This window comes from Saccopteryx bilineata, chromosome 3, assembly GCF_036850765.1.
Source record: "Saccopteryx bilineata isolate mSacBil1 chromosome 3, mSacBil1_pri_phased_curated, whole genome shotgun sequence".
NCBI lineage: Eukaryota > Metazoa > Chordata > Mammalia > Chiroptera > Emballonuridae > Saccopteryx > Saccopteryx bilineata.
In genome coordinates, this window is record NC_089492.1 from 286,887,725 (window position 1) to 286,902,213 (window position 14,489).

A 14,489-nucleotide genomic window follows, 5' to 3' on the forward strand; every position below is an offset into this window, starting at 1 on the left:
GATTTGAAACCACTTCCAAACTCACCGTGGAGAGCCAGAGCTCATGGTGTATCCTACAGGGGTCACAGGCCAAGCATGCTCTTCACGCTTCTGCCCCACCCCACCCCCATGCGTCCTGTCCCTGGGACACCGCACAAGGGGTAGGGCCTGGGCGGGGCTATGAGCATGAAGACAGCTGCCATAGAGTGAACTGGAAAGTGGAAGTTCCGTGTCGGTCACTGGGTGTCCCTCTCCGGTCTGACGTGCTCGGGTCCCTGGACTGGAGCTCTAGGAGCTGTGGCTGGTCAGAGCCCCGAGCCCACCACCCCTGATGAGTCTCTGTTTCTCCGGTACATACCTGGACCGCTGACTCTCCCTTCCTGTTCAGAAAAAGCGCTTAAAAACGCCCTTTCCTTTGTCACCTAGAGATTGCAGTCTCTAGACTGATGTGAACTTGTTCTGAGCTTTCAAAAAAATAAAGACATGCTCTCACAAGTTTACCGAACGCCAGCCTGTGGACCCTTACCCGTCCCTGTTAGGTAGGACGGTGCTGCGAGTTGGGCCCGGGTGTCTCTAGTGTCCGGGACTTCTCTGAGTCAGTGTCAGCGCCTCCCTGGGGTGTCCCACCCAGCGGCCGGCCAGCCGGGGCGAAGAGGTGGCTGAGTTCAGTGCGCCTGCTCTCGTTTGTCTTCCTCTGAAGCCAGCCTGCGTCGCGGCCAGGAGGACGCGAGAAGGTGTGGGAGAGCAGAGTGCCCGGAGGAGTGGGGTTGGTAAATACCGCTTCTGGGAAAAGGGGTCCAGTACAAGCTGGCCTCCAGGTGGGCTGCTGTCCCCCAGGGTAACAGGAAGGGAATTTTTCTCTCTGCGTTTTGTATTTGGTAGCTCTTCAACGCTAACAACTCTCAGGGTCCAGTTTGGAAGAACCTAATCGTGTGGTCCTTCTCTGTTGTCTCTGTCTTGCTTCTTCTCCACAGAGGACTCAGGAGTCGAAAATGACAATGAAACCGAGCCTGTGCCTGTGGCCCCTGCAGGTCGCTGGAGCTTCCCCTACGGTTCACTGTTGTGTTGCATTTCAATATGAGCATCAATTCATTCCACGTTATGCATGTTGTGCCCACATTGCATTTTGGTCCCAGACGCCATCTGAGCTGCCGCTTTGCATTGTCCCCCATTGCTTCACGGGACTTCCCTTTTTCTACCCATTCTGATCCCCCAATGGAAGTGAGCAAACGACTCACTAATGCAATGCGCTGATGGGGTTTTTGTTTTTCTCATCAAATGTCACCCTGCATGAGGCTCCCTACCGTAATCTCATAGGCCAGGTTTGGGGTGGACCTCCTGGCTCTCAGGAGGCTGAACCACAAGGCAGGAAAAGATTCGTTTCTAGGTAGTCTAACCTGACCGATACTAAATTTTAAACAGGTGTTTCTTAGAACTCTTGATTCCTGCCGAAAATCGGCCTCTTCCCCTTTGCTGGCGTTAAGGACAAGGTTTCGTTTCACCCGTGCCACAGTTTGCTGGGGGCCGGGGTCTGGGGTCTGGGTTTTCGTTTTCCTCTGATGTCTTCGCCTCCCAGTTACGTGGGAAGGAGACGGGCATGAGGGCACGCAGCACAGAACCCCCCGAAAGGCCTGCTCTGAGGCTTCTAAGTGCAGGTGGGATCTTAAGCATCCCCTTGTCTCTTCCTAATCATGCTGTGTGGGTTCACCCCCAAGTTTGCGTCCCTGAGCACGCTCAGAAAAAGCAGCCCCGAGTGTGAACCAGCCAGTTGATTAGACGGTGGTTGAAGAGGCTGATGCTAGTAGCACATCTCACTTGTCCACCGTGGTGACAGGTTGTGGGCTATCCCCCCCCTCCTTACCAGCAAGTGGCCAGATGTGTGGGGACACTTATGGGATCTCTTGGCTTCCAGGCTTCAGGTGGGGGACCTGAGTCCTGTTTGCTTTTCTCCAGGCCACATGCATGATCATGAACGACTTAATGTCTTCATTGCACTTCCCTGTAGATTATAAGGCTAACAGGACTTGGTCTGAACTAACCCGCATGTCCATCCATCCAGCTGCCACCACTGGTAACACTGTGCTGAGAAACGAGGCAGTGGCTCTGGGCTGCGGCCATGACCCCCTGCCTTCTCTGCCCCCCATCCTGTTCCAAAGGTGGTGACCTGCACATGACCCAGTTTTTCCGAGGTGACCTGGCTGGCCTGACAATCCGTTCTGGGAAACTCGCCGACAAGAAGGTGATCGACTGTCTGTACACCTGCAAAGAGGGGCTGGACCTGCAAGTCCCTGAGGGCAGCGGCAGAGGAGTGAAGGTAGCACCGGTGTTTGCCTGCACAGCGTCAGGCATCTATACCACCAGGATCCCGGAGGCTGTGGGCAAAGGATTGATCTGTGATCGGCCTGAGCTGTTTTTATTCATAACACCTCTGTGGATTTTTTCTCGCACACCCACCAATTCCCTGACTCTCTGGATCCCAGCTCTCGGGGTGTCCAACAATTCAGCCCTGACAGTACCTGGACTTGGCGTCAGGCCCGGCAGGTTCAGGGCTCAGTCCCATGAGGCTGCCCCCACCCCGGTGGAGCTGTAGGAATCTGGCCTTGGGCTACCTACACTCCCTTTCAGCTTGGCCCCCAAGTCAGGGATTCCCCCCCGATCTCCACGTCCTCTCCCTTTTTTAGGTTCCACAATTTGCTAGAACTGCTCAGAAAACAGGAAACTCTTTACTGTTACCAGTTTATTATAAAGGATGCAACTCAGGAGAAACCAAATGGAGGGGATGGGCAGGGCAAGGAATGCGGCCGGGAGCCAGCTCCCACGCCCCCGTCGGACAGGCCCCTCCCAGCACCTCCTGTGGGCACCAGCTGTGTTGTTCAGGGGTTTTCTGGAAGTCCTATTACATAGGCATGATTGATTATTAAGTCATTGATTGTTGGTGATCAGCTCAATCTCTGGCCCCTATCCTTGTCTCCGCAGCTCAGGGCTGAGACTGAAAGTTCCCACACGTGTTGCATGGCTGGTTCCTCTGGCAACCAGCCCGCATCCTGAAACTGTCAAGGGCCCCACCAAGAAAGAGTCATTTTATTAGCTAAACTCTGGGGTGGTCATAAGGGACTTACTATGATAATAAAGGATGCTCCCATCACTCAGGAAATTCCTGGAGTTTCAAAAGCTCTGTGCCAGAAACCAGGGACAATAATGTCTTTCTTAAGCCACAGATACATTCGCACCTTAGAAGCCACCATTACAGAAGAGGTCTCAGTCACTGCATTGCATGAGTTTTCTTCTCGGGGTCACAATTCGGATCGATCCCCGGCTGATTGGTCCTCTTTGCCAAAGCACTTGTGGTTTCAGCTTCTTGCAGTCAGAACCTTATTCCCCTACTCTGTCCGTTTGGCACGATTTCAGATCCAGGCCAACCCCAGCCAGTCGGAGCTGACCTTGGAGGGAGAGGATGTGGGGGAGGTGGAGAAGGCCATGCAGCATGTCGCCTACCTGAATGCCAGGCAGTTCCCCACGCCGGGCATCCGGAGGCTCAAACTCACCAGCATGGTCAAGTACGTGCCAATTTTTAACAGTAAGCCTGTCCATGTGCACTGAGCCTTGGAAGAAAATGTGTGTTTAGGTTTTTTTATTTGTTTGTTTTTCGTTTTGTGACAGAGCAGCAGATAGGAAGGGAGAGATGAGAAGCATCAACTCTTCGTTGAGGCTTTTTGTTGCAGCTCCTTAGTTGTTCACTGATTGCTTTCACGTGTGCCTTGACGGGGGAGGGGGCTATAGCAGAACAGGTCACCCCTTGCTCAAGCCCCAGGGTTTCGAACCTGGGTCCCCTGCATCCCAGTCTGATGCTCTACCCACTGTGCCACCGCCTAGTAAGGCATGTGTGTTTAGGTCTTTAAGACAACCCAGCCTTCCCTCTGTGGGGAAAGGTGAGCCAGCACTCGTTACCAGAATGTTTGAATGATGGTTATTAGTGATGTTTTGGAACACATTCTGGGAGTGGCCATCGTCCTCTGTATCTGTGGCACCCCTGGTGCTGTGCCACCTCCGCGTGCCTCCCAAAGCCCTGACCTTCCGTTCCCTCCCCTGTTGGCAGGTGTTTTAACGAGGGCGCCTGCATTTCAGTCCCCCCGGTGGACGGCTACGTGATGGTTTTGCAGCCAGAAGAGCCCAAGATCAGCCTGAGTGGCGTCCACCATTTTGCTCGAGCAGCCACTGAGTTTGAGAGCTCGGCGGGGGTTTTCCTGTTCCCTGAGCTTCGGATCATCAGCACCATCACGCGAGAAGTGGAGCCTGAGGGGGAAGGGGATGAGGACCCCACAGGTAACTGCCCTGGAGCTGTCGGGACCCTGCTGCCGCAGCAGACGTCCTGACCCCTGTTCTCTGGGTGTCTGGGAGGTTGAAATATTCTGATGCTTCCGGACTCTGAGCCAAGGGCAGAGCTCATGATGATCTTTGGAAACCCACCTTTTGTTTTTCTGGCTTGATGTCCAAAGCTACCTGCTCTCCTGAACCCTGAGGAGGTAGAGGGGAAGGACATTTTTGCAGGAGATGCTGTCACTGTCCTGTGCCCTTGGCTGTCCCTCTGCTGGCTGCTCAGCCCCTGGGAGGACAGGGACCCACCTCCGTTCTCAGGCCTTCCCAGGGGCCAGTCCTCATAGACACATAACGTACTCCCTTTCATGAAAGCAGCTCTCCTGTACCCCAGTCATTGACCCTTAAAGGACTCGAGTTTGAGGATGAGCCGGCAAGCCATCGAGTGTGACCGCCTCCCTGGGCCCCACGGCCTCTGCTATCTCTGCTTGTGCCATTTCTGCAGTTCAAGAGTCACTGGTGTCTGAGGAGATCGTGCACGACCTGGACACCTGCGAGGTGACGGTGGAGGGAGAGGAGCTGAACCCCGAGCAGGAGAGCCTGGAGGTAGACATGACATGCCTGCAGCACAACGGCATGGAAGTGAGCAGCTCCGACTTGGGCATGATCTTCACAGGTGAGCAGCAGCAGCGCCCCCTAGGGCAGCGAGAGCCCGACACACGTTCCACTGCCGCCTCCCCCCGCCCTAGCCAGAGTGTGGATGGCTGACCTGGAGGGGAGAGGCGGGGGGGCGTGTGTCCCAGGGTCAGATGAGGAAGCCCGGGTGCTCACTGCCTCCCATCCTGTCCTCACGAGGGGTCGTGATCCGGCCTGTGGCACACCCCCGTGAGAGGGAAAAACACCCCACACTCTGCATTCACTCCTGCCATTGGAAAGCCAATGTGTGAGCACTGGCTCAGCTGACCCGGGTGCCCGACTACAGCCTGCCTCTGCCCGCGGCCCAGGGGTTCCCTGCCAGGGCCACAGACCCTGTTCTCTCCTGTCCCCGCCCCCCCCTGCAGGCGTGGACACCATGGCCAGCTACGAGGAGGTGCTGCACCTCCTGCGCTATCGGAACTGGCACTCCAGGTTCTTGCTTGACCGGAAGTTCAAGCTCGTCTGCTCTGAGCTGAATGGACGCTATGTCAGCAACGAATTTCAGGTGGAGGTGAGTGTGGGGGGTGCCCGTTCAGTGGGGCTTCGTGCACAGCCCTGATCATTGGCAAACGGTGATTTTAGAGCCTCTGTGGTTAAGGTTGTCCCAGAGGTGTAGCCTTTTCCAGCCTGGGGGTTGCTGCTGGCGAGACACAGGCAGGCAATGCGGGGCGGGGCGGGGCGGGCCAGGGAGCATCAGTGTCCCGTTCCACGGGCTGCAGCAGCCCAGGGCCTGGGGGCCTTTGGAGGGGCTACTCAGTGGCAAGTGGCAGTGAATGCTTCAGGGTAGGGACACGGTTGTTTCCTGAGATTTTACACTGCTTTAGAAAGTGCAGCACCCAGGGAGACAGGCTCTTTGTGATGTAGATGGCTGGCCCCACTGTGACTTAATCTTCGGCATAGGGCGAGGTCTGCTGCCACCAGGCCAGGGCCTGGTGACTCAGGCTACAGCAGCCAGGGGATCTCGTCCTTCTCTGAGCCTTTAAGGCCAACAGAGCATCCCCTTTATCACTCAGGGCTTCTGGGGTCTGGACAGACAGACCCAAAGTCACTCTCAGAAATCAAGAGTCTCACATTCACCAGGACCTTCTAGCAGCAGGAGGCTAAACTCACAATGAGGGAAAATCAGAAAAATCGATGAGTGTTTTGTGTCACGTGGCCATAGCTTCAGGGGTCAGAGGCTTCAGGGATCAGCTGTCTTGAGCTGGTGCTCCTTGGATTCTTTACTGAATGCTGTAACTTGGATTCTTCCCCAGTCTGTCGTGGACAAATTCTCATCAACTACAATAAAGATGAATTATTTGAACAGCGATACATTCTTTGGACGTGTGACAGTGTCACATTGTCGCAGCAGTTTCTAAGCGTTGGCCCTTGGTTCACTTGTCCTTTTCTCGTCCGCCCACCAGCTCTGGCCCACGGAGGGCTTTGGCTGCCCCTGGTCGTGTTGGCCGCCGAACTGCATGTCCGTCTCTCGGGCACACTCAGGCTGCCTTTCTGTCTCTACCGCAGGTGAACGTGATCCACACGGCCAACCCCATGGAGCACGCCAACCACATGGCCGCCCAGCCGCAGTTCGTCCACCCTGAGCATCACTCCTTCGTTGATCTCTCTGGTCACAACCTGGCCAGCCCCCACCCATTTGCAGGTAGGACCTGGGGCCCCTGCCCCCTTCCTGCCAAGAACCCAGCCCCCGCTCAGAGCAGTCCTGCCACCAGGGCCTGTTAGTCTGGATCTCACAAGGAAAGACGCACACACAGGGCAGACTCAGCCGTGGCGCAGGGCAGTGGCCAGACCCGGATTTGAACCTGTGTTAAACTTTCCTAATGTTTCCTCCAGTTCCCTGGGGTCTGGTGAAGCTGATGGCCCTCTCTCTAGGTTAGGGTTCGCCGTCATGATCCTGTTTCGTCCCAACCTCATTGCAGTTGTCCCCAGTACGGCCACCGTTGTGATCGTGGTGTGTGTCAGCTTCTTGGTGTTCATGATCATCCTGGGAGTGTTCCGGATTCGGGCTGCTCATCAGCGAACCATGCGGGACCAGGACGCCGGCAAGGAGAACGAGATGGACTGGGACGACTCTGCCTTGACTATCACTGTGAACCCCATGGAGGTAGGCACGGACGAGTGACCCCGTAACTGAGAACCGGCGCAGGCCAGAGCCAAAGTGAAGCTTACCTCAGAGGGGCAGTGCGGCCACAGCACGTGGGCTGCAGGGCGACTCTGAGATATGCAGGTGTCCCTATTCTACAGGTGGGTAAACTGAGGCCCAGAGAGGCCTTGTCAGAGGGCACGCCACCCTGCCGGTGTAGAGGTATGCTCTCCCCACTTGCACCACCTGTGGGTGGTGATCAGAGGTTTGTTTTCCGTTTTGTATTTGATGAGGCGGCTTCCAGTGCAGTCCTGCCCGTCTTGCTGTGGAGTGTGACATGGGAGTCCCTTCCTCTGTGACTCCCGGGGACACTGGATAGTTGGGTCATGAGCTGGGCTTGGGCCGGGGGCCAGACTCATGTAGCCGTCTCTTTGTCAGACGTACGAGGACCAACACAGTGAGGAGGAGGAAGAGGAGGAGGAGGAGGAGGAGAGTGAGGACGGGGAAGAGGAGGATGATGTCACCAGTGCCGAGTCAGAGAGCAGCGAGGAGGAGGAGGGGGAGCACGGCGACCAGCAGAACGCAAACCGGCAGCAGCAGCAGCAGCTAGAGTGGGACGACTCCACCCTCAGCTACTGAGCCCGCAGCCCCGGTTCCTGCTTTGGAAGACTGCTGTCCTGTCCTGCCGGTCCCGAGGGTCCATGATGTACAAAGTCACTCTGGCCAGTAGGTCTGCTGACCCTCCCCTCACCGACCACCACCCACGCTTGGTGTGTAGGACCCCAGGCCCCTGCCCCCCACCCGGATCTCTAAGTTATGCGAGGAGCTGCTGTGCGCACTCTCCTGGCACCTTGCTCCGCGTGGCCCCCTTGCACCTCCAGAAACGCCGAATGACAGCTCGCTGAGTTAGTCACTCACTCCCACCTGGTAATCCTTGTCTTTTTTTTTTTTTTTAATTTTTTCCAAACTAGTGCATGTATAAAATGGCAGAATGGGGGTTAATATGTAGAGGACAAACTGACTTTTTAATACTTTGTAAATAAATTGGGATTCCTCGTGCCCCTTGTGCTAGTGTGATCTAAGACTGGAATGCAGGCGTGAAGCCCGGGGTGGGCACTCAGCTTCAGCCCGCTGCCCTGCTGAGGAAGGGGCCCGCCCCTAGGACTGACTCTGCCTCAGGTCTCCCTGCCCTGCGGGGCCAGACCGGTCTCAGGAAGGGACTTAGTACTCAGCTTGGTGGGAGGGGACCCTCTTTGGAGGCTGGAGATGGCCAGGCCCTATCTTTAGGGTTCCCCCATTTCTCATGGGGCAGAGTGGTGGGGCGTGGGGTCCCTGACCTGGTCTGCACACAGCTTCTTGTGTAGGAGCCCGGACTGCTCGTGGGCAGCCTTGGGGTTCATACTTAGAAGACATGGATAATACAGGTGGTACAGACGATCTGACCATTTGGTTTGGAGACAGCAGCAGGCCCGAGTGATCCGTATTCAGAATGTCTAAGGACACGTTTTCTGAACAGTCACCCAGTGGCCCAAAGTCAGAATCAGACTTCCGCCAAGCAGCCTGTGCTTTGCTCCCCTCCTCAGAGGCTCTGGTGGGGGGCAGGGCCCCCCAGGAGCTAGGGGTCTGCTGCTGTGCCTGGTGGTAAAGGGGAGAGAAAGTCCTGAGCTAAAAACACCCCTACCGCACTTTGTTTTTAATTTACATGTAAAATTTTAGATTTCTAAAACAGGGAAAATAATTTTGAATACTGTTGTGATCATAACTGCTAGTTTCGAGGACACTGCCGGCTGTCCTGTGTCTGTGTGGCTGCCCCCCCCCCCCCCATGTACTGTCACCATAGCTGCTCTGTTTAGACAGTGGATAGAAGCTGACACGGAGACGAGGCGCCCTCACGGTCTGTGGCTGCCGCGGCCCCCTTTCCGATGCGTACTTTGGTGATAGGTCAGAAAGTGTTGACACTACAATAAAGTTCTGGTTCTAACTCCAGTGAGAGAGAGTGTGTGGTTTTCATCCTGCGTTCCTCGTTTCCTTCTGAGCTGAGAACATCACATAAAAAAAGGCTTTTATTTCTTTTCGTCTGCTTTTTACCTCGTTTCGAGGTTTCACAGAGAGCTGGTCTTCAGCCTGCATCAGTTAACGTTGAACTCACCTTCCCCATACAGACAATGACTTAAAAAAATAGAAAATATTCTCACCGGGCACACAGGCCGTGTACCCAAATCAGAAATCACAAACTGTGCTGCCCCCACGTGAGAGCATACACAGACTCTTTTAAATAAATAACATATAGACGGACACTCACTCTGCTTTTCCTATATCCGATATCCGAATGAGAGGTGGGTCTGAGATTCTGCGCTTAGTTGGGAACCAGTGTGATCTGATTCCTCATGGGCGGGGCCTTACGGCTGCTTCTAATCACAAAAGAAATTGGACCTCTGGAGGGGGGCTGTTAACAGGGCAGCTACTCGCTACTCTACTCAGGCTCTGCCCAGCCTGCCAGGCCTTTGTGAGGTTAGCCATATAGCCTGGTGGGGTCCCCAAGTTGGCTGCTACTTCACTAGGATCTCTATGGGCTTCTGAAGGCCCGGGAACCTGCATATCTAGAGCTGCCCAGCTCTGCCTAAGGCCACGGGTCTAGTGACATCCTGCCAGAGAAAGTTTTCCCACCACCCACACCCCTGACTCATACCTCTGGTACCTGATTGCTCACAACAGGTTCTTGAAGGTAAGAGTTCTGGAAAGAGATCAGGTCCCTTCTTTACAACCTGCTTTAAGAGGAAGCCCAACTCAGATAACTGCACAAGGTAATCTCACCTGCTTTCCCCTTGACCCGTGACCAGGATGAGCTCACTCAAGCTCACAGGTATTTTTAATGTGTCTTGAGGACCAGCACAGATGATACTTCATGGGGGCTGAGACTACCCTCCTGTGCCAGGGGTTCAGTAAGTAGTTGAGCTGTTGTTTTTTTCTTACCCGCACACATCACTTGACAGCAGAAAGAGGTGAGAGGATTCCCGTACCCAAGAGTCACTTTAAAAGTGGAAAGCAAGCATCCCTGAATGTGGCGGGTACCAGGCTTCCTCTGGGAGCTGCCCAGAACTCAGTCAATCGAGAGCACGCACGTGGAGGGATGAGTGGAGGCGTGGGCGGGCAGTCCCGACTGCGGGCACCAACCAGGTACCCAGCTGGGGCGCCCAGACCTGGGCAGCCTCTGGTGCGGACTAAGAGTCATTGCTGGGCCCAGACCCACTGGCATGGAAGACCCGGAGTTACAATCCTCCACAAGGTGCCTTCTCCATCAAAGCCCGGGGCTCTGACTGGGGACACTAGAAACAGTGCCCCTCCCCTGCACCAGGGATGCATTTCCGGTTATGGCTGTTTGGTTCCTGAAACATTTCAAGTCATTAATAAATAACCAGTGTAAACAGAAGGTGGCTGAGAGTTCTCTCCCGGTGCCGTTTAGGCTTCCAGGTCCCCCCAAGCGCAGCCGAAGGTGCCTGGTCCCCAGGCCCGACAGTTTCACTCCGTGTTCCGGCCCAAGCCCTGGAGGGTTCGTGGGCCGCTGGGAGGGCCGCTATTGCCTGTTGTCTTTGGACACGTTGTGGGCCAGCCAGTTGACTTTGGTTTTCCAGCTCTCCCGCAGAGCCTCGTTGAACTTCACGCGGAAGTGCTTCAGTGCCTCCTCCTCGGTCTTCCCCAGCGCCAGCGAGTCCTGTGGCAAAGGCGGGGCAGCACTGGGCAGAGGCCCCCCTGCCTCCCCGTACTTCTACCCTCTCTGGCTAGGTTAAGCTCCCTCCTAAAAAGAACTGAAGAATTGGCAGGTAGCCCCCCCGCCAACACCTCCCTTGGGCAGAGCTCTTGAGTTCGATCCCAAACCAAGACCGATGCCCCCGCACAACAGAACCAAGCTACCTCCGAGTGCTTCCTCCAGACCGTGCTGCTGGGTCCCGAGCCAGCATGAGAAACACTCGAGTCAGGAGCACCTTGAGGGGTCCACCGCCTGCACGGGGCGGGGTGTGTGTGTGTGTGTCCCAGGTCATACTGCTGGGAGCCGGCCCTTGGGATGTCCAGGATCCTGTGGGCTCCTGGCTGGCGGGCCCTGCCCTGGTCTTTACCTTGAGATACTGGATGTCTTTGGAGCAGCTGAGCTCAGGCAGGCCTGCTGCCCGCATCAGGGCAAACAGGTGTAGGAAGAGAAGCCCGTGCCGCCTGAGGATGGTGTAGGCTCTCTCACAGTAGCCGCGGAACCTGCATGGGAGGCGGGTTCTGGATCCTCCCAGCCACGCCCACCCAGACCCCATTGGCTACACCCTCGCCCCGTAAGCAGAACCCCCGCCCCTGCCTCACCCCCGGCCTGCCTCCCTACACTGCCCCCTCAGGGGCTGGGCTAACAACCCCCTCTGGGTCCTGTTTGGGGCCCGGGATCCGCGGGGAGTTCAGGGGATGGGAAGCACCCTCACCTTTCAAATTTCTCATTATTATTAGTCTTCCCCTGCTGAATCACATGGACAAAGTCATAGGTGAGGATGAATGGGACCCGCTCACGGTTGATTCCAAACTTGGTCTTGAAATTCCCCAGAAAGTGACCAAAGTCAATGTGGAACAGCTAAGGAAACGGAAGGGAAGGGCAGACTGAGCAAGAGACGGAGGGGCTCAGAGGGGCTCGGAGGGGCTCTGCCCAGAGCCACGTGCAAAGCAGGAAGGCCGAGGGCTGGGGCCAGAAGGCAGGCACTGCCCGCGCGGCAGCCCCACACAGCCCCTACCTGCCCGTTCTCGCGGATCATGATGTTGTCGCTGTGCCGATCGCCGATGCCCAGCACGTAGGTGGCCACACAGTAGCCGGCGCAGGAGAGCGTAAACTCCTCGATGGCTCTATCCAGGGCCTCCCTGGTGGGAGGAGGGGGGATTGCAAACCATGGCCTTCAAACGCCCCGCAGCTCCTGAGCCTTCCCTGCTACAGTGAGGAAAGGCCACCTGGAGCGCGGCTCCAGACAGGCCACCCTCCAGCCCGGCCAAGCTACCAGGTGACAGCAGCTATGGGAGTGATGCAGCGGAAGAACCATTTCAGCTGAGCCGGCTCAAGTGGCAGGTTTCTGAGCCAGTAATAAATGGGTTGTTTACACCCGTAAGTTCAGTAAGTTCAGAGTGGTTGTTACACAGCCATCAATGACTGACAGCGTGGGGCATGGAGGCCCACCCCACCCTGACACTGACACTGACAGGGGCGGGCCCTAGCTGAGCCAGGAAGCCACAGAGACACAGGAAGCCACACAGGCCCATCCCTTCATCTTTGACTCCCAAACCTATGGGAAAGCGGAGGCATCCGCCCCTAGGCCTGACACCTACCCAGGGTTCTTGGACTTGAGCCAGTTGAGCAGGGCGTCCTTGTTGAACGCGGCCGTGGCCGCCATGTTACTCTTGTTTAGCTGGATGTTGGCAATGGTGTCCGAGTGAAGCACCACCTCAATGAGGCCTGTGCGGTCCCCGGTGGAGAGGCAGCCATAGGGGGTCATCCTAGCCAGTTGGGAGGAGGGGCAGGCAGTGGTCAAGGGCTGTCCCTGGGACAGCTACTTGACCCCTGAGGAGCTTGAACACCCAAAATAGCCACAGGAGATGCTGCTCAAGTTGATGAGAGGGAGGGGAACCAGCAGCAGCAGCTGGGGAGGAGCCCGGACTCCCGGGACTACCAGGCCCGGGAGAGGTCAGCACCAGCGCCAGGATATGGGGAGAAAAAGCACCTGGCCTTCACCTTCGTTGTGTGGCCCTACTGCCCTCTCTGGCCCTAGTTTTCAATGGGTCCCTGCTCTTCTCAGAACGGCGATTTCTCCTGCCGTGGTCATGTCAGCTTTTGGCAAGGGGACCCCTCCAAAGGGACAGAGTTCCGGCCTAGTGCAGGCACCACCGGAGGACAGGAGGGTGGCTCACCTCAGGTCCAGCCCTTCCTGCTTCCACAGAATATCCATGAGCTGGATCATCTGCAGAGTCAGCATGTCCTGGCGGAGGTCTGTGCCGCCGGCCCCCGGAGAGAACAGCATGAGTTTCTAGCAGGTTCTGCAATCCCAGCCATGCCCCGGCCCCAGCATTCCCAGACTTCTCATCTCGCCCTCCAGGGATCCCAAGGGCGGAGAGGGGGGGGCAAGTCCTGCTCACCATCCCCATTCTTAAAGATGATGCCCACGCTGCCCTCGCTGCCCGCCTCCGCGCTGCTGTACATGACCCAGAGCGGCTTCATCTTGGAGTCCATGAAGGTGCACTGCTCCACACTGTGGGGCAGACGGCGGTTAGCAGGGCCCCTCCGGCCCGTGTGTGTGTGGGGGGGGGGACTGTGCTGGGGCTCACCAGACTTCAGCCAGCAGGATGCTGGGGTCGAGCGGGGACTGCAGGTGGGAGAGGGCCTCGAGGTAGGTCTCCTGACGCATGCACAGGTGCATCAGCTCCTTGGTCTGGGGCTTGGGGTTCTTCTGAGAGCTCGCTTTGACGAAGTCATTCAGGGCCTTCAGTTTGCTCAGTGCCTCCCCCTGATCAGGAGAACAGGAGGGCAACATGGGGAGGTCAGGAGGAGTAGGCTCCTGGCCTCAGGCCGGCCCCAGGGGTTCTACAGAGGCCTGGCTACCCCTGCCCAAGAACAGAGCCCGGCAGGGGAATGTGGCCGGGGGCCTCACCTGCTTCATCAGCACCTTCATGTGGTGGGTGCTGCCCCTGCAGTAGGCCTCCATGATGAGGCCGAAGCGCAGGGCCACCGACGGCACGTGCATCTCAGAGCTAGAGGGAGGGAGACGGGGCTGAGCCTCTCCCGGTAGGGCCACACAGCCCCCCAGCCACAGCAGCACACCCGGGCCAGTGGGAAGCAGGAAGCCAGCCAGCAGTGCACCCCCCATGGCCTTCCAGGGAGAACTTGGGCCCAGCCGAGTCCAGGTACCGAAGGTGCCAGAAGAGGAAGTGGCCGATCTTGCGGTTGGCCAGGGCCCGGTCCAGCAGGAACTTGGTCAGCTCGCAGTCGAGGTAGGACTCGTACTTGAGCACCTGCACCAGCTGCAGCAGGTACTGGAAAAGCTCATCGTCCCTGCAGGAACAGGACGACGGCTGGGGCCTGGGGCTTCATGGCTCGGGGCAGGGGTCTGCAGCTGGTATGGTGAGCGGGCATTGCAGGGGCGGGAGGCCAGCCTCCCCTGAGCAGGCCCCCCGGGAAAATTCAGTCCCCCCCCCTGCACCTGCTGCCAGGCAGCCTGGGCAAAGACACCCTCCCGAGAAGGACCAGGAACGTGTGGGACTCACGTCAGTTTCCGCAGGGACTTGATGGCAAAGGAGCCCACGTGGCGGTCGGGGAAGCTGGAGTCCAGCAGCTCCAAGGCACTCAGGACGGGCAGCTCCGGCCAGGAGCACAGTAAGTAGAGCATCTGGGGGAGCTGGCGGTCAG

At 57.1% G+C, this 14,489-nt stretch overlaps 2 protein-coding genes across 11 annotated transcripts in view; one reads left to right on the plus strand and one right to left on the minus strand.

Annotated features, from left to right (window-relative positions):
- CLSTN1 (calsyntenin 1) overlaps positions 1 to 9,058 on the plus strand; it is a 68,868-nt gene extending 59,810 nt beyond the window's left edge. For 2 of the 4 annotated variants that reach the window (XM_066270508.1, XM_066270510.1), the window contains 9 exons: positions 954 to 1,010; positions 2,136 to 2,293; positions 3,388 to 3,536; positions 4,076 to 4,302; positions 4,799 to 4,969; positions 5,355 to 5,500; positions 6,496 to 6,631; positions 6,909 to 7,093; positions 7,511 to 9,058. In XM_066270508.1, the coding sequence (XP_066126605.1) occupies positions 954 to 1,010; positions 2,136 to 2,293; positions 3,388 to 3,536; positions 4,076 to 4,302; positions 4,799 to 4,969; positions 5,355 to 5,500; positions 6,496 to 6,631; positions 6,909 to 7,093; positions 7,511 to 7,711 (1,430 nt within the window). In that variant the 3' untranslated portion in view covers positions 7,712 to 9,058. The remainder of the gene's footprint in view (positions 1 to 953; positions 1,011 to 2,135; positions 2,294 to 3,387; positions 3,537 to 4,075; positions 4,303 to 4,798; positions 4,970 to 5,354; positions 5,501 to 6,495; positions 6,632 to 6,908; positions 7,094 to 7,510) is intronic. The other 2 variants (XM_066270511.1, XM_066270512.1) reach the window with 1 other exon arrangement.
- Positions 8,046 to 14,489, minus strand: part of PIK3CD (phosphatidylinositol-4,5-bisphosphate 3-kinase catalytic subunit delta) — a 55,889-nt gene continuing 49,445 nt past the window's right edge. For all 7 annotated transcript variants that reach the window (XM_066270501.1, XM_066270502.1, XM_066270507.1 and 4 more), the window contains 11 exons: positions 14,348 to 14,469; positions 13,992 to 14,135; positions 13,735 to 13,834; positions 13,412 to 13,590; positions 13,223 to 13,335; positions 12,998 to 13,076; positions 12,419 to 12,586; positions 11,836 to 11,959; positions 11,533 to 11,678; positions 11,188 to 11,320; positions 8,046 to 10,784 (listed from right to left, as the gene is read on the minus strand). In XM_066270501.1, coding sequence (XP_066126598.1) covers positions 10,647 to 10,784; positions 11,188 to 11,320; positions 11,533 to 11,678; positions 11,836 to 11,959; positions 12,419 to 12,586; positions 12,998 to 13,076; positions 13,223 to 13,335; positions 13,412 to 13,590; positions 13,735 to 13,834; positions 13,992 to 14,135; positions 14,348 to 14,469 — 1,446 coding nt within the window. In that variant the 3' untranslated portion in view covers positions 8,046 to 10,646. The remainder of the gene's footprint in view (positions 10,785 to 11,187; positions 11,321 to 11,532; positions 11,679 to 11,835; positions 11,960 to 12,418; positions 12,587 to 12,997; positions 13,077 to 13,222; positions 13,336 to 13,411; positions 13,591 to 13,734; positions 13,835 to 13,991; positions 14,136 to 14,347; positions 14,470 to 14,489) is intronic.